Source organism: Microtus oregoni, unplaced genomic scaffold (genome assembly GCF_018167655.1).
Source record: "Microtus oregoni isolate MIOR12 unplaced genomic scaffold, Mior012 000001F_ref0000356, whole genome shotgun sequence".
In the NCBI taxonomy this organism is placed as follows: domain Eukaryota; kingdom Metazoa; phylum Chordata; class Mammalia; order Rodentia; family Cricetidae; genus Microtus; species Microtus oregoni.
Window position 1 is genome coordinate 50,303,519 of NW_024543060.1, and position 25,332 is coordinate 50,328,850.

Consider the following 25,332-nt stretch of genomic DNA (forward strand, 5'->3'; position numbering starts at 1 on the left):
TCCGGATTCCCTAGCAGGGGAAAGTGTTTCCACAGGTGGACGTATACTGACAGTCTTAGGGGAACTTGGGTGTGTAAGGAGCAATGTAGAGGGAGGCTTCTTGTGTTGTTTGTTTTCTGTGAGAAGCCAGGGAGCCCCACCACAGAAGGCTGCTCACAGGGGAAGGAGGGAACTGATTCCTGAAAGTCCCCAATCCGCATATGTGTGCATCGTGACACACATGTGCTAGCATTCACATATACACACTGTGTGCGCGTGTGAGTTTGAGTGTGTGTGAACACACAACAAGAACTCAGAAACCCAGAGACAATGGGCCCTTTCCACCTCAGAGGTAGCTGCTGTGGGGAGGCCAGGGAGCATAATTAGTGAAAGAATCCAGAGATTCTCTAAGGAAAGCCAAGTTATGTAAGCGCAGTGATCCGGTACCACCCCATTTTCATGAATAATTCACACCTCATGGTGAGAAGCTTGGGCAGGCTTCTTTTGTGTATGGCACCTGAAGACGTAGGGCAGCTCCAGTTCCCTGTGGCTGAGGAGCTGACAGGTTCCTTCCTGCCTGGTGCTGGTTCTACTGCAAATTCTGCATTTCAGTGGGACTTTGGGGTGGGGCTTCTTTTTGAATGGAAAAGTTGCATTCCTCGGAGTGCTTTGGCTTTTGCTGGGGTAGTAAGACCGTGCTCCACCTGTCTAATTTGCTGGGGTAGTAAGACCGTGCTCCACCTGTCTGTCTAATTTGCTGGGGTAGTAAGACCGTGCTCCACCTGTCTAATTTGAGGCTGCTGGGTTGGAGCTGCACGGTATGCAGTCCATCCTGTGTGTGTGTTATTCCCAGCTAGAGGTTTGCAATGAAGGACAAACTAGCGGTGGTGCATGAACTCAACCAGTGTCTGAGGACTCAGGGGTGGCTAGGGTTTTCCTCTGTAATAGCTACTCCAAGCAGAACAAATATCCATCCCTTTCTGCACCCAAACCTGGATGCCTTCTTTAACCTCTACCTGAGTGTTGGGGAAGTAACAAGCCTCTCTCTCTCTCTCTGTGTGTGTGTGTGTGTGTGTGTGTGTGTCTGTGTCTCATCTGTGTGTCTGTGTGTTTGGGAGGGACCCCAAGAGACTGCGGCTGTATTTACCAGAAGTGATGTTCCATAGGTCACAGGCAAATTGGGTTTTGGTCTGGCCTCTGCCCCCTCCAGCTACTCTCCGAGGCAGACAACTGGAGGAGGCAGTGAGTCCAGACACCGCCTCCGTCTGAGTCTATGGATTATTACGGAGTCTATTACAGTTGTGGGGGAGGATGCTAGAGAGGCTCAGGGGTCAGTGGCTTCGTAAAGAGATGTGAAATCATCAAGACAGTGTCATTAGAGATGAAACCCCATATGTAAAGATCACGGCATGGAGAATAAGCTCCAAGGTAAGGTTTCATCCCTAAAGTAGCCAGGGACAGAGCTCTGTGGGATATGGAGTAGACCGGGAGATGGTAAGATGCAGACCAACTCGGAGAATATATAAAAGGTAAAGACAAGGGGCTCAGAAGATGCCGTGGCTGGGCAAGTTTGGGCACCTAAGCGCAGCCCCCACCCCGAGCCCAGAGAACATGGATGGATGCAGAGCTTCCCACCTGTAGTCCAGCAGTGGGAAGGTGGAGGAGGGAGATCTCTGGGTCTTGCTGCTCAGCCAGGCTAGCCAAATATGCCAGCTCCAGGTGTAGTGAGACCCCTATCTCAGAGCGGAAGGTAAAGGCCAGTGGGTGGCTCACGCAGCAAACTGCTTGCTGCACAGATATTGAGAGCATGGCTTCAATCCCCAGCACCCCAAATAAAAAGCTGGGTATGGTGGCGCATATCTGGAACCGCAGCTGAGACACGCAGAATCCTGGCGCTCACTGGCCAGCTAGTCTAATAGACTCTTATAGTCCAGATTCAGCGAGAGACCCTGTCTCAAAAAAGATAAGATTGAGATTGGTTAAGGAAGATGCCAGATATCAACATCTGGTCCCAAGGTGTAAATACACACACACACACACACACACACACACACACACACATATACACACATATGTATACACACACACACACTGCAAATACATATACACATAAAGTGGAAAGCAATTGAATAATCTGATATTGGGCTCTGGCTTCCACGTGCGCGCACACACACACACATTCAGAAACACAGGACACATGTACACATGAAAGAAATAAGTGGTGGAGACAAGGGTAGGTTAACAGGAAAAGGGAATCCAGAGGTGTATTACATTGTACATTATTGGCTTTAATCCTATAGCATGGGTTCTCTTGTCCCGTCTGCATCTGGAGAATTGAAAGCGTAGGTTTGGTCATGGCCTTACTAGGCAGCAAAGCCTCTATCTGACCCTAAAATCTGTGTCAGTCAACATTCTGCCACTATGACAAAGCACCTAGGACAATCAGCTTCATGGAAAGAAAGATCCCTCTAGGCCCAGTTTGGGGTTTCAGTCTGCAGTCGGTTGGCCCATTGCTTTTGGGTCTGCAGTGGCATCATGAAGGAAGTGCATGGCAGAAGAGGCCTGCCCACCTCATGAGAGGCCAGAAAAGAACTGATCACAATATCCCATTTAAGGCAACCTCTCCAAGACTCAGTTCTCTGGTGAAAGTTTATCTCCTGAAGGTTCTCACCATCACTTAGTAGAACCAAGCTGTATATGAAGCCTCTAGTGGGCCAGATCCAGAGTATTGTAAATTCAGTGCCCCCCCCTTAAACACATCCCCCAAAGAATCCAATACTTCCCCCACATCCTACACACATCCCCAACAGATCCAGTACCCCTCCCCTTAAACACATCTCCCCAAAGAATCCAATACTTCCCCCACATCCTACACACGCCCCCAGCAGCATGTGTAGTATAGAGAGAATTTCAGGATCAATCTCAGGGCCAGCAAGATGGTTCACAAGCTAAGGCACTTGGCAATCACACCTGAAGATCTCCGAGTGTATGTATGTGTGTGTTTGTGTGTGAGCATGAATGTGCATACACACACTCACGCACGCATTGTTTTTTAAAGAGATGCTACAGTTGCAATAGATCTAAACAGGGTAACGGTTTTTCTCAGGTGAGCTAAAAGCCTTGCTTAGGTCCTGTCTGGTGGGAGCATGGGGTAGAAAGGGCTATGGCCACCCATAGAAAAGAGAGCTGAACAGGGGAGTCCAGGACACCGGAGGCTGTGTCCGCAGAGACTGTGGGAGCTCAGAGGCCAAGGGTGAGTTCACCATGAGGTAGCTTCTCTATCGGTGAAGCACTAGAATCAGGACTGAGGGGAAAATGAACTCTGGGGAAGAGTGATGGGCTATTAGTGACAACAGCCAGAGAGGTTACCTACAACGTAGCCCTCCTCCGTGGCATTTCCCTGTTGACAGGGGTTTATGAGGAACTATAGCTGTTCTGGCCATTGGAACCCTTCCGTCTTCAGCACCCAGTGTGATGCACTGTGATTCTTGGTCTGTTCCTCTGGCCTTCGGCAATCAGTCTGTTGGTCTTTGTCATCTCACCTTGCTCTACAATACTCAGAGACACAGAACCCATGTCGAAAATCTTCAGTTAGCAAGTCCCAACCCTCGTCACTGTTTTCCATGAGGCATTTCTAAAAACAGCATCATCAATTTGGTCACTGTCGGATGTCACTCAGTGGCCCCTAGTTGTGGTGCATCAGGTATGAAGACCAGCTACAATTAAATAATTCTAGTGACAATCAGGAAGTCATAAGAGCAAATTTGCCAAACTGTGGTGTGTGTGCATGTTCCTGTGTGTACGTGGGTACAGGAACACATGCATGTTGAGGCCTGAGGCCAACAGTGGATGTCTACCCCAACCACTCCCCATCTTATTTGTTTGTGTCGTATCTGTCAGTGAACCTGAAACTCACTCTTTTAACTGGACTGCCTGGTCAGAAATTCCCAGGAGTCCTCCTGCTTCCACCCTCCCAGCACTGGGGACTGTAAACCATGCCTGCTGTAGCAGCACCACTGCACCAAAGCCTTTGGATGGATGCTGGCGATCCCAGCTCCACTCCCCGTGCTAGTGTGGCAAGCACTTGCCCCCTGAGCTCCATCCCCAGCCCTAGGATAACATTTTTATGTGATACAAGTTACATTATAAATTGTAATAGGAGCTGGAATCCATCAGCAAAGTGCCTTGCCCAGCGCACATAAATTCGTAGAGGAAGCAAACCCAGAACCTGAGGATTCGGATCTGCCTAGAGCAGTCTCTTCTCCGTGTGGCCAGTCGCCTTCCTGAGTATGTGCTTTAAGTAATGTGGAAGGACCCCAAGGACTCCAGAGCACACAGACAGCACAGATGTGACTCAGGCCACCTCCAGCTTGAAGCACTTGCTGTGTACCGAACATCGTGCACCGCCTTTGATACGAACTCTCTCTCTCTGAAAGCAGAAATGCCGCTGAAGGGACCATTAGACGTGCTGGGGAACATGTCCAAGGTCGTACTGTTAAGAGGCAAAGCCAGATTTCCAACTTCTCCAGACTTTTATAAAAAAAATCTCCATTTTATAGTGAAAAGACCAAGAGCGTTGAAGTGACTTGCTCAGGGTTATACAAGGCTGAGAAACTCAGTCCCCTAACCCCACATCTAAGTCTCATTTGCTCCACCAAAGCAAGGATCACGCCAAGTTGCTAACTCCAAGTTGCTTTGGAACAGCCCAAAACTTTGCTTCCTCATTAGAACGTGCAAGGTTTGTAACTAAACAAAGGTACCCAGAGATGTCAAACTTGACCCTTTGTTTTTCTACAAGTGTTTTTCCAGCTGTAATTTCATAGCTGTTCCACAGTCTTTCTGCTCTAGTTGTGTGGATCAGGACAGGAGGCAATGTTTGAATAGATTCCTGCCGCTCGTATTCTCTGCTGGGCTCCTCTTGACTCTGAAACATGAACTAGGAAAGAAGTTTGGAAGGGGAGACCTAAGAAGTGTGTAACGGTGAAAAAGAGCCCACAGTATGCCTTGGACAGGGAGTTCTGAGTTCCTGGCTTGGGACTGTATGTTGGTTTACTAAACAAAAGCTAGAAAGTCCCTGCTACTTCTGCGGCCTGTGCAGGAGCTACGTGAGAAGTGAAGGCTTGGAAGTTGAACTCCAGATGTTTATTTGCCAAACAAGATGGGTGCACAGAAGTGCCCGTAAATAGTCATTGTCTCTAATCACAGTGATTAGAAATAATTAATAAATCATAGCTTGTGAAGATGTTTACATTTTGTGATGTCAACTAGGAAATTAGGATAGTTTCCAAGGCTGGAGCTGGAACTCAGTGGAAGAGCACTTGCCTCACGTGCCTGAGGTCCTAGGTTCAACTCTTACTGCTGCCCAAAATTAAAAAGATAGTTTAATGTTGTCATATAATATTGTCCGTAGACACTTGTTAAATAGTGAAGGGATGCTCACAATACAATAGGAGGGAACCGGCTTTGAGTTCCCATCACGGAGATGAGGAAGCTCAAGAAGAAAAGAGGTTGACAGGCTTGCCCACAGCATGCATACACTAAGCCTGGCTGTGGGGTTGACCCGTGTCTAACTCTAAGGAATGGGAAATTCTGCCCATTGGAGAATATCAACTTCCCACGGCAGCAGGCACTGCTCACCCAGCACTGGTGCAGACTGCACCCCTGCAATCAAAGGCTTCAGTTTGCAGAACGATTATTCTGCCGGTCAAAACTTTAATGAAAAAAAAATCAGAGAAATTCAGTCTTGCTTAGTCATCTGAGACAGTTAACATATGTGCTTTAGAGAGGGGAGCAAATGCATCTGCTATTCCAAAAGACGTTAGTCTCACCGAAAACCAAACATTTCCAACATACGAGGCACCATGCAGACCCATATTTAAATGCACAATAGAATAATTTGAATAACTATCTAAACAGAAACTGAAATCAATTTGATTTAGGATTATGAATCCTAAAATAATAGCCTTAGGGAAAGAAAGCAGCCTTATCAAACACCTCTAGTACACATCAGACTCTTTATGTGCACTGTTCTATTTAATACTCGCTATTGCTCTGCAGAGTACCTTATGCATTTTCCAGATGAGAGCAGATCATCCGGAATAAATGGCCCACAATTCAAGCATGCGTGTGGTGGCTGGACAGGTTTAGCCTCGGGCTCCCACGCCTTCACATCCTGTGCTCCCTAGCACATTTGAAAGGCTTGGAGTTTGTGGTCCCTGTGGGAACTGGCTGTACCAGTCAAGCTCAAGAGAGAGCAGTGCTGTTGCTCAGCATGGCAGCCTTTGCCTGTCTCGAGGACATGAGGGAATGTATTCAGTCCCCAGCACCATCAAAAGATTGGAAACAAAGATTCAACTGCTACGTTTAAACATTTTAACCATTTCAGGAGCTCTCACAGAGATGAAAACTTTCTGAAGTCTAAATCCAGTATTAGAATTTGTCTGCAAATATCGGTGGTTGTTGAGATTGCCGGTTCAGATTTCAACTCGGTTAGAAAACGTAGGGTGCATGGGAAAACAGGGGCTATTTCTCCATCCCAGAGTAATAAGCCAGCGGGAAACGCTGGAAAGTGTCAAGCAGAAGTCCAGTGTCCCCACGGAACCTTCTGGACACATCAACCTCAGTAAACAAACTGAGCGCCCCTGTTAAGAAGCCATGCTGTGGGCAGCCTGCAGGAGACGGATGGAAAATGAGCAGCCGCCAGTTCAGCTTACTCCTAAGTGAGGATGGTGACGGGTCCTGTGCAGAACCAGGGAGCCCATCGTAAAGCCAGAAATGGGAAGGATAAAGGGAAGGGCAGGTATGGGTGGGAGCTGGTTACGGTTTTGACAGACACAGGGTGAAACACACTGTATGAAACCAAAGCACCTAGACGGCTAAGGCAAGAAAGAGGGTCTCAAGGCCGAGGCCAGCATGAGCTGCCTGAGACCCTGCCTCAAGGATACAAGGGCTGGGAGTGTAGCTCGGTGGCAGAGAGTGTTTCTGTCATGTGTGTGCAAATCCCTGGTTCAGCCCCCAGAGCTGAAAATACAAGTGTCCAGGAAAGAGAATTCAGAGTCGGTGTCCAGTTGGTGCAGTTTCGATTAAGGGGTGAAGTTCTGCAGCTGGACTGGGATAGCAGGACTCACAACTCTCCACTCAAAGTGTTTTAAACAGATGTTACCTTATGTATACTTTACCACGTTCCTAAATAGACAGGCGATCTAAATGAACTCTTCTCCAAAAAAGAAGGGATTAAGAATTGTCGAGGAAGATGTCAGAGTACCTGGGCTGTTGCTAGGCTTACTTTCCCTCCTGCTAAAATTCCTTGTCCCCCGTGCTTCCCTTCAGGAGTTCTGTTTTCACAAGGATGATGACTCTGTGCAGCTGTGGGTTTTTCCTCAGTGGCCTGAGTTCATTAGAAGTGAGGTTTAGCCTGGGACACCTTATTAAAAGAAGAAAGCCTGCTATTTACTTGGTGACAGAATGTCTTCTTGCTCCCTCTCCACGCTGGATGCTGGGAGTTCCGGGGCTGAGCCAATGGGAAGATAGCCCCCTTGCTCGTGGGCCTTACATACTAAATGGTACAGGCAATGAAGAATGTGCAAATAATTATAGTCAAAGTAATTATGGGGTTCAGATCACCTCAGAAGGACCCAACTATTGGTGGGGATGTCTGCCAGGAAAGCAGTAGAATGTGGCTGCTCTCCTTGGTAAGACACCCTCCTCTTGTCTTACGCCAGGGTCTTCCTGGACTTCCCGAGGGGTTGTTGGGGAGAGCTGGTTGTACAGTCCTCTGCGTACCCACCACACTGAGAGGTACTAGCGCACTACAAGCAAAGGGAAAGCCTGAGGCTCAGGCAACTCACAAACCAGTTGGTGGCATAGCTGAGATTCTCTGTCCCTCACATCTACTTTCTAGGGTTTTTTTCTCTGTACTTGAGGCTTATATACAATTGAGCAGCTAGATTAACCTCTCTCTCTCTCTCTCTCTCTCTCTCTCTCTCTCTCTCTCTCTCTCACACACACACACACACACACACACACACACACACACACACACACCTCACAGGCAAACAACTAAAATGGGACTCCAGGGCCTTCATTGTGCTGGCAAACGTGTTGGACAGCAGCAGCATCTCCCTGCTTTGAGAAGTGCCCCAGGTGATTCCAACACAGGATAATACCCTTCCCTATCCAGTGCTTCACCTCCATCTTGTTCATCCCACTGAATGCAGCGTTTGATGCTGTTTTTGCCATCAGTGCCTTAAAAGCCAATTCCCGATGGGCTGAATTACACCTTCTGCCTTATTGTGAAAGCAGATATTGTCGCCAGACTGTGCCCAGATTCCAAGCTTGATAGTGGTAGGCAGTGAGCAGGATTCGGGGCTGTATGTTACACACACACACACACACACAGCAGGAGCACATTTCTGTGGGTTTTCTGTTTTTCTTCTTGACTTGAATTTTATTTATTACTGTGAGGAAAACCACATGGTTTTAAAAGCGCCATGTGTGTGAGCAAATCTTCTGAAATTTCCTTGCAGCTGTGTATAAACTGATGGTTTTTAAAAAGTAAAGCACCTGCTTCAGGTTTGTTTTGACTTGGACACTGGTGTCTTTTATTCATTTTTCATTCTTGAGTTGTTAACTCATAGCTTGTGAAACCTTTAAGGTAAACCCGATATCAAAACTATAAGCAAAAACTATAAGTAATAGACACATTGATTATTATCCATTCATACAACAAAGAAAGCCTTAATAATATCTGACCTTAGTAAGCTTTTACATGTAATTTTTTTTCTTAGATTCAGCATCCATGCCCAGAGGTCTGTGTCAGTGAGACTACTCAGGAGTGGGCTACTCAGTTAATCACAGCCTCACCCTGCACATATTATTGCAAATATTCTAAAGATTGTAGGATTTATGCGACCCCATTTTATGTTTTTTTTCTTGTTTTCTTTTCTTTTTTTCTTTTTTTTTTCAAGAGAAGATTTATCTTTGTAACAGCCATAACTGTCCTGGAACTCACTCTTGTAGACAATACTGGCCTTGAACTTCCAGAGATCCTCCTGCCTCTGCCTCCCGAGTGCTGGGATTAAAGGTGTGCGCCACTACCGTCCAGCCCATTTTATGATTTTGATTCGGTACGGAAATGTGGGCTTCTTCAACATACGCAGTCTGTATTTGGAAAATGTATTTTCTTTGACCAGGGCCTTAGAGCTCCATTTTCCTGTAGAAACAGCAGTGACCTTGATGGCTAGGTCCCCATGTTAACCTAGAGATGCAAGGGGCCTGTGAACTGAGATAGGATCTTTAGAAAGGGGTTCTCTGTGTTCTTTCTGACCAAACAGACTCCTTAGGGGAGCTCAGTACCCAAAGTGCTTTCTGCAGGAGCCTGAGCCACAGAAGGCCCTCTGGGTGCCCTTTACAATTTAGTTCAGGGAGGGAGGGAGGGAGGGATGGGGAGAGAGAGAGAGAGAGAGAGAGAGAGAGAGAGAGAGAGAGAGAGAGAGAGACCCGACTTCTAGAGTGTGATGAAAACAGAAAAGCCCCGTCTGTCTTTCCACTAGAGATGGAGGAGCCATAATCCATGCCCAAGTCTGCTTTGACAGTCAGTACGGGGGCGTTCTGTGGGTACTCGGTACTGGGGTGTGCAGTGTGGTGAACACCTGGGGTGTGCAGAGCTGGCTCACGCAGTACAGTGCTTGTCATATGAGTGTGAAGACTTTAGTTCAAATCTGCAACACCGGCAAACAAAGCTGAGCATACAGCCGAGCATCCATGACCCCAGACTGGAGCACCAGAAATTCTGGGCTCACAGCCCATCTAGGCGTCTCCCCGCACCCCCAAACAAGGTGATGAGCAAGTGAGGCAAACACCTTGCCTGTATTAACCGCCAGCCTCCACACTCATGCACACACACGTGTATTCACTCCGTAAGCACACGCGTGTGCGTGAACAAAATCCAAGACTAGTTCCTGGGTGGCTATGAACTCCTCCATGTCAGCCTTCCCTTCCCCTGCTCTCATTGTGCTATGGCCTGCCCTGCCTGCTGCTTTTCTTCCCGGCTCTCACCTGACCCTTCCAGTCTAGGGTTTGATTTTAGTTTTTCCCGTCTTTTACAGCTGCAGAGCAAACATAATCTCATAGCTCTTCTTTTATGAATAAACACACAGCACTCTTCGATATGTTGTTAATAACACCAAGGGGACAAAACCAGGGAAATAAATACCCCCATCCTCATTTGTATGCAGAAGCCAGCCATTCTTGGGGGACATATATTAGAATTTCATATACTGCTCAATTACAGCAGCATATAAATGTTAGCAGAAGAGGTGATCTGAGGACAGCCCTCCCTCCTCAGAGCAAAGACAGTGGAAATGATCCTTAGGAGTCACCCACAGGTGGAAGAGTTAAGCTGGACCCAGAGTGGGGGAGACAGGCCTTGCTCTCAGAGTTGCATGGAGAAACCCCCATCAGACTTAATCCCCACCCTCTCCCCTCAACCACCATGGATAAGCTGGTCCTGCACCCATCGCTGAAGGTCAGATAGAGGACACACAGGAAGAGAGTTCCTTTTCCTGTTAGAAGGGATTCACAGTGGCAGGAAAACCCGCGTTCTCCGAACACAGGGCACACCTGAGTAACGAGCCATCTGTAAGGGGAGGTGGCTTTTGTCTGGTTCGCGTACGTTTAGCGATTTCTTTGCAAGCATATGCAAGCCCCTTACTTCCCTACATTATTGTGTGTGTGTGTGTGTGTGTGTGTGTGTGTGTGTGTGTGTGTATTTCAACCACGTAATAGTTGTGGACACAATTTTTTTAAGCCAGCTGGTGATTTCATTTGTATGGCATTTGGCAAAGCAGGGAGTTGTTTGTAACGAATTATGTGTGGTGTGGAAATGCACTTTCTAGCGGTCACACCAGGGCAACCTCGAGCGCTTTAGAGCACACGTGAAAGACTCGGCCCTGCTTCACTGTGAAAACTCTGCAGAGCTGAGATTCAGAGTCACATTGCAGTGCACACCAGGTCTAGATAGGCGATGTAGATGCTTGATCAAGTCAGGAACTTTCACTTAGACATTTTATCCTGATAACCTGTCAGTATGGGCCTTGGTTGATAATATTTAATAAGGGTATGCTACCACTTTTCATATAGAGAGAGCCCAGTTACTAATATTTTACATGACAGTTACATATATACAACATATATAATATATGTATATTATTAACAACAGGATGGAAAATTTTTTCTAAAAATGAGTCACCAAAGATTGGCATCACTGGGAATACAGAAATTATATTTCAAGGTGTTAACGTTCTGTAGCAGCACAAAGCAGAACCAATTGGAACAAAAGTGCCCTTGAAGGAGCTACCGAGACACACCATCCAACCTCAGTTCACTTTTCTTGGAGTGAAGCTGTCAGTCTGACCATTTGCTCCCAAGACCCTAGGTTATACATTTTATGTACAAATAAAATCTGCATTTGAAAGTCAGTTAAATGTGGTAGCACACTCTCCTCCCCTAAAACAACAGCCCCCTAAAATAGCAAGTAAGACTTATTCTCAGACTCTGGGGGATATGGGAAGTGGTAGCGGTTGCTAGCGTGCTCAAAGCCCTGGGTTCAGTTTGTAGCATCTCAGAAAACAATCCAGGAGTAGTTGGGTAGAGGCAGGATAATCAAAGTTCAAAGTCATTCTTGACTGCCCAGCAAGTCTGAGTCCAACCTCAGACTAAATGAGACCCTGTCTCAAAAACAATTTTAAGACAACTTTTTTGAGTCCCCTTGCACGCTCCACCAATAATCTCCGAACTTTTGGCACAATTGATTAATAAATGGTCATGAGATAGGCTGAAGAATACATTTACTTGACAGTATCCATGTGCCAGCATTAAAATTATTGGTTTAATTAATGATTTCAATTAATGATTTAAGTCTGGTATTATAAGTTCACCAAGAGTCATAACAACTTTGTGTTTGCCTTCAGAAAGTCTTACTGTGATTAAATACCAAATTGCACTGGCCCAAAACTCTACAAATGTCTGTGTTGCATCAGAGGACTCCCGGGTTTTCCTTCGCTGGCAGCATCAGGAAGCCAGACAGCAATGGCTGCCACATAGAAGTGTCGTGGAGCTGTAGAGCCAAGAAGGGGAGAGAGTTAAGCAGCAGAAAGTGTGAGCAGGAGTCAAGCCAATGGGGTAGCAAAAGAACAAGGGGAGGAGAGAGGTTGGGACATCCCTCACGATCAGAGCTCAGTTAGCATATGCAAGACCTGGATTCAATCCCAGCACAAAGAAGTAAGCTAAGAAATAATTATCAGGACGGTGGGCGACAGGCAAGTCTCCTTAATGTAAACAGTGAGTTTTGTTTCGGAAACTAGGAAACATCCTTGTGCAGCTGCAGGGCCCTGTGGCTGTGGAAAAGCCCTTCTAAAATAGCTACCTCATTTAGACATTTCCTTCAGGTGGAATGTTCGCAAGCCGCGTTTCCCTCATATTCTGGTCCCAGCCTGGAGAACCATTCCTTTCGCCTGTGTACGGCAAGAAGCGAAATGCAGTGGGGTAGGGCAGGGGTGGGAGAGTTAATCTATTTTTCCAAGATATTTCACATATCCTGAAAGGCTACAGAGATGTCTTCTGTGGTATAAGGTTGCCGGCCGCCCGATTCACTCGATGGTCTTCTGTGCTGTTCCACTGTTCTCAGTCAGTGCCTAGGAATTCATCCAGACACTCAGCCAGATCCTGGTGACTCCTGTGTGCCCAGCCCCCACCCTAGACAGCAGGGACAGAAAGATGAATCCCACATCCCTCCTGAGGAGTTTGCTGACGACTTTGCTAATGTACCTGCCTGCAAATATCCTCCGCGGCTTGAAGTTCGTGAGACCAAGGTCCTCTGAGGTTCTTTGTAGTTCAGCGAGGCCACACAAATATTGTATAAGGTATATTTTATCTACCTCCCCAAAGTCAGCACTATAAAGACAGGATTTGAAGGCTGGTCATGGGGGAAATTTAAGGGAAACACACCTTGCTCATTTTCATTGTTTTGTGGTTTGGGTGCTCGGGCGTATTTGCTGAAATGTCACCCACATCAATTAAGCAAAGTTGTTCTTAATGAGTCTAGTATTTGAGCCTACCGTCTCTGGAGATTTCTGATCCTTGGCATTGAGTGGTTTCTGTAGAAAGTGTGAAAGTTTCTAGAAGCCATGTAAAAACTCACCCTTCTGAGAGTATACATTCAGCTGCCAAAGATCACCCATAAGTAGTAATCTCAGGTATTAATAGGTGATCTCTGAAATACTAGAGAAGCCCCATGATGTCTTGCCTTCTTTCTCCTCCCCCCCCCCCACATGAAGACAGACTGAGTCGGGTGTTGAGTTTATGGCACTGATGAGTTTAAATTCAGTGTTTTCTTTTCTACATGAATTCTTGGGCTTTCGACTATTTCACACTCCAGTCAGATCTCTTGCAAGTGATGGATGCTCAGCCTAAACCCATCATCATTAAGAAAGAGACAAGACAATGAATATGTCATAGCTGGTGACTGAGTCTAGGACAGAATGGTCGTATTTTCTTTTTAGGTGGCAGGTGTCTGCTGGCCTCGTGCCCTGGGAGCACTAACTGTCTGGAAGTTTCAGGGTTAACTCCCCAGTAGACATTCTCTCCCAGTCCTTTTTCCTGCCACTGCCTGTCCTCATGATGCTACAGCTATTGCTCAACTCAGGAAGCAGCAGTCTTGACTTAGTTGAGTGTCTCCTCCATGAAACTGAGTCTGATGCATACACACACCAGAAGCCTGTTGCTGAATCCAACCAAAGATGGATCTGAGCCACACAAAGTCGTTTTCTGTCATGTGGGTCAGTATACCGACTGATATGATTGCAAACTGGCTGTACACTGACTGTTCTGACTGTACACTGGCTGTTCTGACTGTACACTGGCTGACCTGACTGTACACTGACTGTACACTAACTGTACACTGACCAATCTGACTGTACACTGACTGATCCAACTATACACTGACTGCTCTGGCTGTACACTGACTGCTCTGGCTGTACGCTGGCTGATCTGACTGTACACTGGCTGTACACTGGCTGTACACTGACTGTACACTGACTGTACACTGGCTGTACACTGGCTGTACACTGACTGTACACTGACTGTACACTGACTGTACACTGGCTGTACACTGACTGTACACTGACTGTACATTGACTGTGCACTGACTGCGCACTGACTGTACACTGACTATACACTGACTGTACACTGACTGTACACTGACTGTACACTGACTGTACACTGGCTGTACACTGTCTGTACACTGACTGTACACTGGCTGTACACTGGCTGTACACTGGCTGTACACTGACTGTACACTGACTGTACACTGGCTGTACACTGGCTGTACACTGACTGTGCACTGACTGTACACTGACTGTACACTGGCTGTACACTGGCTGTACACTGGCTGTACACTGACTGTACACTGACTGATCCAACTATACACTGACTGCTCTAGCTGTACACTGACTGCTCTGGCTGTACGCTGGCTGACCTGACTGTACACTGGCTGTACACTGGCTGTACACTGACTGTACACTGACTGTACACTGACTGCACACTGACTGTACACTGAGTGACCTGACTGTACACTGACTGTACACTGACTGTACACTGACTGTACACTGGCCGTACACTGACTGTACACTGACTGTACACTGACTGTACACTGACTGTACACTGGCTGTACACTGGCTGTACACTGACTGTACACTGACTGATCCAACTATACACTGACTGCTCTAGCTGTACACTGACTGCTCTGGCTGTACGCTGGCTGACCTGACTGTACACTGGCTGTACACTGGCTGTACACTGACTGTACACTGACTGCACACTGACTGTATACTGAGTGTACACTGACTGTACACTGACTGTGCACTGACTGTACACTGACTGTACACTGACTGTACACTGACTGTACACTGGCTGTACACTGGCTGTACACTGGCTGTGCACTGGCTATACACTGACTGTATACTGGCTGTTCTGGCTGTACACTGACTGTATGCTGGCTGTCCTGACTGTACACTGGCTGTACACTGGCTGTGCACTGGCTATGCACTGGCTATACACTGACTGTATACTGGCTGTTCTGACTGTACACTGACTGTATGCTGGCTGTCCTGACTGTACACTGGCTGTACACTGGCTGTGCACTGGCTATACACTGACTGTATACTGGCTGTTCTGGCTGTACACTGACTGTATGCTGGCTGTCCTGACTGTACACTGGCTGTACACTGGCTGTGCACTGGCTATGCACTGGCTATACACTGACTGTATACTGGCTGTTCTGGCTGTACACTGACTGTATGCTGGCTGTCCTGACTGTACACTGGCTGTACACTGGCTGTGCACTGGCTATGCACTGGCTATACACTGACTGTATACTGGCTGTTCTGACTGTACACTGACTGTACACTGGCTGACCTGACTGTACACTGGCTGTACACTGGCTGTACACTGGCTGACCTGACTGTACACTGACTGTACACTGGCTGTACACTGGCTGACCTGACTGTACACTGACTGTACACTGGCTGTACACTGGCTGTACACTGGCTGTACACTGGCTGACCTGACTGTACACTGACTGTACACTGACTGTGCACTGACTGTACACTGACTGTACACTGACTGTACACTGACTGTACACTGGCTTACACTGGCTTACACTGGCTGTACACTGGCTGTACACTGACTGTACACTGGCTGTACACTGGCTGTACACTGGCTGACCTGACTGTACACTGACTGTGCACTGACTGTACACTGACTGTACACTGACTGTACACTGGCTTACACTGGCTGACCTGACTGTACACTGACTGTACACTGACTGTGCACTGACTGTACACTGGCTGTACACTGGCTGACCTGACTGTACACTGGCTGTACACTGACTGTACACTGACTGTACACTGACTGTACACTGACTGTGCACTGGCTGTACACTGGCTGTACACTGGCTGACCTGACTGTACACTGACTGTACACTGACTGTACATTGACTGTACACTGACTGTACACTGACTGTACACTGACTGTACACTGGCTTACACTGGCTTACACTGGCTGTACACTGGCTGACCTGACTGTACACTGACTGTACACTGACTGTGCACTGACTGTACACTGACTGTACACTGACTGTACACTGACTGTGCACTGACTGTACACTGACTGTACACTGACTGTACACTGACTGTACACTGGCTGTACACTGGCTGTACACTGGCTGTGCACTGGCTATACACTGACTGTATACTGGCTGTTCTGGCTGTACACTGACTGTATGCTGGCTGTCCTGACTGTACACTGGCTGTACACTGGCTGTGCACTGGCTATGCACTGGCTATACACTGACTGTATACTGGCTGTTCTGACTGTACACTGACTGTATGCTGGCTGTCCTGACTGTACACTGGCTGACCTGACTGTACACTGACCGATCTGACTGTACACTGGCTGTACACTGACTGATCCGACTGTACACTGGCTGACCTGATAGGCTCAGCATTTCCTTATACACAACCTAATTTAGACCACCTCTCTGTAACTTCTGCTGCCGTTCATGTCACACACGTCATAAGGACGCAAGAACTGGTCAGTGGCTGCACATGTGTCTGCCGGGAAAACACGTTTGATGCTTCTAGGAGCCATTCATGCTTTGTCTTCAAAAATATCAGATCACGCATGAGCTATGCTCGCATGGCGGGGTACAGAATAGGGTACCTGCATACTGAGGAGAGTCATCAGACTGTTAAGTACAACAGTTAAGGAATATGGTTCAATCACTATGATTTGCTTTTCTTATTAATAAGATGGTTCTATTGCAACCCTCTGATGTTTTGCCTCACACATATTGATACAACCAGAGGAACCCCAAATGATTGTGAAGGTAGCCCTGACTGGAGGTCCAGTCTGTTCAGTTTTTTCTAAACTGAGCTGTAGATGTTGTGGGTATCAGTGGTCTTCATTTTAGTGTGTTCTCCTTTTCATGGGAAAGGGATTTGAAAACCATATTTTCAGTCCAAAGTCTTCACCACCATACATGACAGACCACAATCATACTTAAGAATCTTGCCTCCCTCTCTACTCACAGTCTGCTACAGTAAACAGGACTTAAGAGAATCGTCCACCAGGGAGATACATAGGCACGTGACTTGTTCAATACATTTGCTTTGTCTCTGTTGTAGCTGAAGCAGTGGCACTCTGGGGTAGGGTGACAGACGTTTCTTGCATCCATTGGGAGGAGGTTAGGGAGGGATGTAGGTGACCACTCAGGGCCAGCACCAGCTCCTTCAGACAGTATGCACTGTCTCCTGTTTCTTGCACCTCCTGATCCCTCCAGACTCGCCCAATGGTATCCCTTTCTCTGATTCGCGGGCTCCAGCGGGTTCTTCTGAGCATCCTTCTCAGCTGGCATGTTGAGAGGTACAAAAGAGCCTTTGGAACCGCAGATGCCCCCAGTTCCTGGCATGGGTCTGAGACAGGCCGCCCATTTCGTGCCCTGAAGATAATTCTCAAGCCAGAAGCAGAGTGAGCAAATCCCTGGTGTGTGCAGGCCAGTTCATACTGCACAGACTGCCACAGCTGCAGAATGCACAGAATGCAACAGCAAAACACTCTAGGCTCACAGCCGACAGATGTTCTCAGAGCGTGCTGGCAATTTAGAGTGTAGACACCAAAACAGAGAAGGCCCTTTAGGATAGGTTAGCTCTCCATCTGACTTGCAGATAGACTCTTGCAGACCGAATGAAAGCTTTCAGTTACCTCCTCCTAGAATGTGTGGGCTACAGTGCCCTGAAAAGGGCACCGTGGGTAGCAACCTCAGCTTGGACGAAAGGCAGAAAAGAAATCATTGGCATTTAGACTGTTGTGCTTAAATTTGATGGGCTGTTTTAAAAGTTTTCTTTCAATGTGTGTGCAGGGTGTGTGTGTGTGTGTGTGTGTGTGTGTGTGTGTGTGTGCGCGCGCGCGCGTGCGCGCATGCATGTATAAAAATTCCCATAGAGGCTGATGACCCCATGATGCTGGAGGTATAGGCAGGTAGTAAGCCTCCTGACGTAGGTGCAGAGAAACAAACTGGGGTCCTCCGAAGGAGTTGGATGCACTCTTGACCACAAGGCCATCTTTCTAGCCCTGATGGTAACCATGTTTCAAGTGTACAAACTGGAAGTTAGGGTTTGTCCACATCAGGTTGATAGTGTGTGTGCCAGGTCACCGCTAACACCGATGAGCCTAGTATGTTAAGAAGCCTTCCATCAACCTGGGTGTAAAACTATCATGAAGAATGGTGGAGAAACAGAGGTAGGGAGGTGAAGAAGGGTAGTGGGGGAAATACCAATGATCTGGAAGGAATTCTCTGGGGCAAGCCTGCGGAAAAGCACAGAAAATGCACCTGTCTTTAAGTTGTATCCCTTTAGCATCAATTAAAATAGAATCTGAATAAAGGAAAGAAGGAAAAAAACCAAAGAGAAGTTCCTAGTGTCATCCTCCCACTTCCTGTAGCACCCCCAAACACCCAGGCCTCTCCCCTCCTGTCCATCACACACTCCCCTCCCCCTCACTTCCTGCAGCACCCCCCCAACACCCAGGCCTCTCCCCTCCTGTCCATCACACACTTCCCTCCTCCCCACTTCCTGCAGCACCACCACAGTGATCAAAGGGATAATTTAAAAATGAGCGGCATTGGTTGGCTGTTGTTCATCACCTTAATATTCTATTTCCATGGGACACATCACTGTAGGGCAGTGGTTCTCAACCTTCCTACTGCTATGTCCCTTTAATACAGCTCCTCATGTTGTGGTGAGCCCCAACCATAAAATCATTTCACTGCTGCTTCATAACTGCAATGTTGACAGTTATAAATTGTCATGTAAATACCTTATATGCAGGATATCTGCTTATGACCCCTGTGGAGGTTGTGACCCACAGGCTGACCTCTGTCCTAAAGTGTACTTCATTCAGACAGTCCCAACCACTTAAGTTCTCAGAAAAGAAAACTGATAATGAATGATACTTTCGTGGGAAAATGTTGCCACCTGAAAACTGATAATGAATGATACTTTCGTGGGAAAATGTTGCCACCTACAAATGGAACTTCTAAGGAGAAAAAAAACTGAATGTTTTCCTGACCCCTGATGTCAAATTTTGGAACTCTGGAAGTGCACAGCTGCTAAAGAGTTGTCTCGTCCTGTTTATCCGGCACATGAACTTCCCAGAGAGACAAAGGTGCAGCTCCGACCCGCCAGTTTTCTGGTCTAGGTTCAAGGGAGCAGTCATGACGTCATTTCGACACCATAACTTCCTTTTGGCTTTTGAGTGGCTTGGGGTAGAGGGAAAAGGCACCCTGGGAAAGTCTAGGCAACCTTTAGTTACAGCTTTGAAGCCCATTTCCTGTCCAGTTCCCCATGTTCTTTCTGTCACACACGAGTTCAAGGCATCACTGTTAGTGTCTATAAAGCAAATCTACACACTCTCACTGTGCTGGGCTTTCCGTAAGGTGCCTGACTTTCCTGGCATTTGTAAATGTTTGTCTAAGTAAGTAGAAGATTCCCCTAAATCTTTCAGGATCTCGTGATACAGTAGGAGAAAATAGGGGAGGAAAAAGGACTTGATTTGAAGGCTTAGGAAATGTCCTGTTGTACAGATAGCAAGGAAGCTCGGGATGAACTAGAAGGAATTCCTATTTAACAATGAACTATCTAAATCTTTAAGAAAAAAAAAGTTATAATTCATTTGGAAAATGTAAATATTACCTAACTGCAATGGTATCATTCAAATATAATACGATAAACAGATTCACCTATTAGATCCTGTGATAGTATCTACATATAAAAATTGTATGATGCTCCTATTCACATCTACTAATATGTGAAACAAGGATTCTCTTTTCCAAATTAGCCTCAAATTCCAAGGAATTTTTAGGGGGCTGGAGAGATACTCAGAGGCTAACTGCACGTGCTGCTCTTCCAAAGGACCCAAGTTTGGTTCCAGCAGCCAGTCGGGCCGTTCAAAACCTGCAAAGCCCTCTTCTGGACCCCCACCCGCACGTAACATTCTCACTCACAGACACACGTGCATCTGTATAAGTAAAAATAAGTAAATAAATCTTAAATGAACGGCCTCAATGTTTGAAGTTTTGAACTTTCATTTTACACAAATGTTAGTCAGTTCTAGGTACATTTATGTGCCTCAATATGTAAAAGATGGACGGGTTCATCATTCAGACATACTAAAACATTATATGTGAACCATTGGAGTGCTCAAAGAAAAAATACCCATGTGCATAAATTCTGATACAATAGGATAATAAATTACATCTATAGAAATGGCCCCTTTACTGGGAATTGAAGCCTGGTGTGTACCAATATTAGCTGATGTTCACCATAAGGGGTTATGTCAGTTATTTCTTACAGGTTTTTAGCTATTTAGCAAATAAGCTTTTGTTCATTAATTATGCAAAGTTAAGTCAAAACATTGCACAAAGAACAAATATTTTTTTTATAAAAATTGTTTATTTAAGCTTGGTGTTTAATGGCATCAGCCACATAGGACAAATCCCCTCACCTTTACAGAAGCATGGGGTTAGTAAGGGACGTGATTTCCCTCACCTTTACAGAAGCATGGTTAGTAAGGGACGTGATTTCCCTCACCTTTACAGAAGCATGGTTAGAAAGGGACGTAATTTCCCTCTCCTTTACAGAAGCATGGGGTTAGTAAGGGACGTGATTTCCTCACCTTTACAGAAGCATGGGGTTAGTAAGGGACGTGATTTCCTCACTTTTACAGAAGCATGGGGTTAGTAAGGGACGTGATTGTACTGGGATTTAGCTCCACGGCAGAGTGTTCGCCGTGCCAGGCCCAGGACTTAGACTCCAGGAATACAAAAGCAGGGACTTTTGAGATTGATCCCGAGGACCACAGCTTGGATTCAGTAGTAAGCTATTAAAGCCTTGCTTTAACTTTATCTATACTTTTGTGTTTATTAAGCATATTTTTAACTGCTTAATTGGGTTGTTATCGCTTTCTCTTTACTGTGGCATGTAAGCATATCCTACCTTTGAAACTGGTTGCTGTTATATCTTAGAAACAAGATTACGTTTGATAAGACGATATCTTTGAATTATAAGTTAATATCTAGTTAAGTCTCACATATTTAGAGTTAAGTTCATAAACAACTTTCAAGGAATAAATTCTCTGATTAGGCTTTCTTAAGGCTAGAGAAGGTATTAGTTTGATAGTCATATGAACATACAGCGAAGAGATACGAAGCACAATGACTTCAAAGATTGAGCTCTGAACAGACGCCTGCCCACATCCATGCTGTCGCGGCGTCATAGAAAACACTGTGTTTGAGTCACCGTTCCTTCCCACAGCTGCACAGGGAAACTGCTCAGAGTGAAAATCCTCAGCATGAGGAGTGGGGGTTTTGCAGAGTTAGTGCTTGTGTCGGGATTATGAGAAATTGAAGATAGTTCTACTTTCAGATGCCTTTTTTGTTTTTTAGCAAAGAGTAAGACTTAAACTCGTTTTTCCTGCAGAAAGTCTAAATGGTGCTTGTCTTTTTCTTCCGCAGATAATTCTGAAATAATCAACAGGAATGGGATGGAATGCCAAGAATCTGCATTGAGAATAGCTAAACATTGTTACTGTACATACTATCCTGTTTCCTCCTCGATAGAATTGCCACAAACTGCATGCTAAATTTAGTTCTTCTGGACAGACCACAACCCTAAGGCTAGTTCTGCTATGTCATATATGAGTATTAAATATGGTATGCTTAGTATATTCCAGCTAAGATAGTTAACTACCTGAGACCAGCTGCGACGTTCAGAGACATAAAAGATGGGGTTTTCTTTTACAGGGTTCTAAGCCTAGTTTCTGTCCTAGGAATATTGTCTCATCTCCGTAACTATAGCCGATGCAGAAAGTCCAGCCGATATACTCATTTCGACTCAGAATATTTCAAATTTAGCAATAAACAGTTAGCATTAGTTTAAGTACTTATTCCAAGGGCAGGTTCGATTCTAACTCCAAGCGCCGTCATTTCATTTCCCGACTGGATCCAAGGGTATGATTCACTTCTTGAGGAGACAAGCGCGGCGGCAAAGATGAGAAGTGAAGTAAAACAGAAAACCTGCCTTGCAGGTCTAAAATTTGAATGGCAGTTCAAGCACAATTGCTGGGGACACATCAGAGAGTGCGATTCGGTTTGCCTGGCGATGCCGCACTGAATCATGGGATTCTAGAGTCACGTTGCTTAGATTGAAAAAAAAAAAAAAAAACTTTGCACGGTATGAGCTTCATACCCCACCCAACAAAGTCTTGAAGGTATTATTTTCCAAGTATATTTTTAAAGTTGTTTTATAAGAGAGACTTTGTAGAAGTGCCTAGATTTTGCCAGACTTCGTCCAGCTTGACAAGAAAGAAAGGCTCACGCCAATAGTTGAATCTAAGGGATTGGTCTTTCAAACTCCACCCCCGACACACACCCGCCCGCCCCCAGTTGCCTGTTACCGAATAGCTCTTTATTCTAAAAACCTAGTCCAACAGGGAAGCTGTAGGTGGGGAGGTCTGTATAATATTCCAGTTTAAGTACGTCTCGGTTTAGTCACTGCGGATCCAGACTGTGACTTTAATCTAAATTCCTATGTAAACAGAAGAAGCCGGTAGTCTCACTTAGTATCCATTACTGTTTTCTGCATTTCAGAAGGTGGACTGAAGGGTTGTAACTAACTACAGCATGGAAAAACATAGTTCTTTTAATTCTTTCACCTTAAAGCATATTTTATGTCTCAAAAGTATAAAAACTTTAATACAAGTACATACATATTATATATACACATACATATATATACTATATATGGATGAAACATATTTTAATGTTGTTTACTTTTTTAAATACTTGGTTGATCTTCAAGGTAATAGCGATACAATTAAATTTTGTTCAGAAAGTTTGTTTTAAAGTTTATTTTAAGCACTATCGTACCAAATATTTCATATTTCACATTTTATATGTTGCACATAGCCTACACAGTACCTACATAGTTTTTAAATTATTGTTTAAGAAATGAAACAGCTGTTATAAATGGATATTATGTGTAATTGTTTAAAACATCCATTTTCTTTGTGGACATTTTAGTGATTGAAGTATTTTGATTTTTGAGATTGATTGTAAAATATTTTAAATTTTGGTATCATCGCCTGTTCTGAAAACTAGAGGCATCAACCATACCAATTTTTTTTTGATTGAGGAAAAAAATCTGCATTTAATTAATTCATGTTGGTCAAAGTCTAATTATTATCTATTTATCTTACATCATAGATCTGATAACTGTATCAAAAGAGAAATCACGTTCTGAGTATAATCTTGCGTAGTGCTTGTATGGTGTCTGTTTTAATTTGTGGATAGGTATTGTATCTAACGTGTATCACTTCACTAGTTTTCATCTTTATGTATTACTGATATTTGTAATTTTCTCAGTTATAACAATGTAGTTACGCTACAACTTGCCTAAAACACTCATACTTATTTTTTTTCTTTGTTTATTCATTTAAACTCATTGAGAAGTTAGTAGACGCTACTAAAAGGTAAATTATGGGAATCACTGAAATATTTTTGTAGACTAATTGTTGTAACTGTCTTTTTTTTCTTTCATTTCATGATTTTTATTTTAAAAATTATTAGCACATAGCTATTTTCAGCCCTTTAATAATGGAGCATCAAAAACATCACCTGTATTCCCCCAGCAAATATAGATGATTGTATTTTTTACTATGATATCCATTTTCCAGAATTGTGATTATAATATGCAGAGAGTCAAATATGCCATTTACAATAAGGAGGAGGCAAGGCAAATGCATAGATGTACAAATATATGTACAACAGATTTTGCTTTTTATTTATTTATAATGTAATTTTATAGAATAATTCTGGGATTTGAGAGGATCTAAAACTATTTTTCTGTATAAATATTATTTGCCAAAAGTTTGTTTATATTCAGAAGTCTGACTATGATGAATAAATCTTAAATGCTTTGTTTAATTACAAAAACAAAATCACCAATATCCAAGACAGGAAGACGTCAGTTCAACAGCTACAGCAGTTAGGAAACTAACTCCACTTGTACGGGACTCCATTTCACTCTTGGTTTTTCAGGGTGTAACCGCACTTCACAGACGTGTCTCTCAGCCACATGTCACTGGTCACACTTCTACTAAATCTTTCCGTAACACTTCTTAAAGAATTCCCTCATTCGTTATCTTACAGCGTGAACAGGAGTCTAATTTGTATCAATTCTATGTTTGGTTGTAACATTCAGTTCTCACTCACCCAATGTACAACCAATGAAATAAAAGAAGCATTTAAAAGGATCATGTGGTCTTCCTTCTTGTTCAGACAGGTAATAGCTGGACAGAAGTGTTTTTACTTTTGTGTAGCTAGCCCTCAATGATATCAAAGAGCAAGTAGTACTCTTCAGATGGGAGCGGGACAAAGCTTGATATTAGTTTGTTTGTGTGTTTTGCTTTGGGCTTTGGCTCTTTTCTTTTGCACATCCTTCTGCCAGGGTACATACCACTGTGCATGTGGAGAGAGAGTTGATTCTCTCCTACGATATGGGTCCTGGGGTTTGAACTTACATCATCAGGTTTGACACCAAGCACAGGTATCCAGTATGCTATCTTTCCAGCCCCAGACTTTGGCTTTTCAGAGCAAGAAAAATAATTCAAAGTGGCCACTTGGGAAATACATTCAACATCATTTAAAGTTAGCAACAGAGCATCCCACCGTCCAGTCCTTTTGTTTGTGGTTCTGACTAACAATGAAGAGACATGAACATTGGTAAGCAAATCGGGGCCAGGTGCAAGAACATGAGTTTCATTAAAAGGAAAGAAAGTGAGCATTACCTGTGCTGCAGGCTTCTAGAAGGAACTTAAGTGCAGTGTGAGCTGTAGTGCTGAGGGGAACAAAGAGGCAAGTCCGCTGTGTGCAGAAGGCCTGACCACACAGACTGAGAACAGAACAGGACCGTGGGTTGGAGGGAATCTGTGATTCCTGTGTCTACGAACCACATGCTAGCAAGAGTGTACCCCTACGATTGCATCTCAAGGGCTGGAGAGATGGCTCAGTACTTAAGAACCCTGACTGCTCTTCCAGAAGACCAGGGTTCAATTCCCAGCACCCACATGAAGGGTCACAACTGTGTGTAGATTCAGTTTCAGGGAATCTGACGCCCTCTTCTGGCCACAGGCACTGCATGCATATGGTGCACACACATACATGTAGGCAGATCACCCATACAT

At 45.0% G+C, this 25,332-nt stretch overlaps 1 protein-coding gene across 6 annotated transcripts in view; it reads left to right on the forward strand.

The window, feature by feature from the left end:
* Mbnl2 (muscleblind like splicing regulator 2) overlaps positions 1–24,402 on the forward strand; it is a 155,970-nt gene extending 131,568 nt beyond the window's left edge. For all 6 annotated transcript variants that reach the window (XM_041672030.1, XM_041672048.1, XM_041672040.1 and 3 more), the window contains one exon: positions 21,605–24,402. In XM_041672030.1, coding sequence (XP_041527964.1) covers positions 21,605–21,619 — 15 coding nt within the window. In that variant the 3' untranslated portion in view covers positions 21,620–24,402. The remainder of the gene's footprint in view (positions 1–21,604) is intronic.
* Positions 24,403–25,332: the final 930 nt, after the last annotated feature.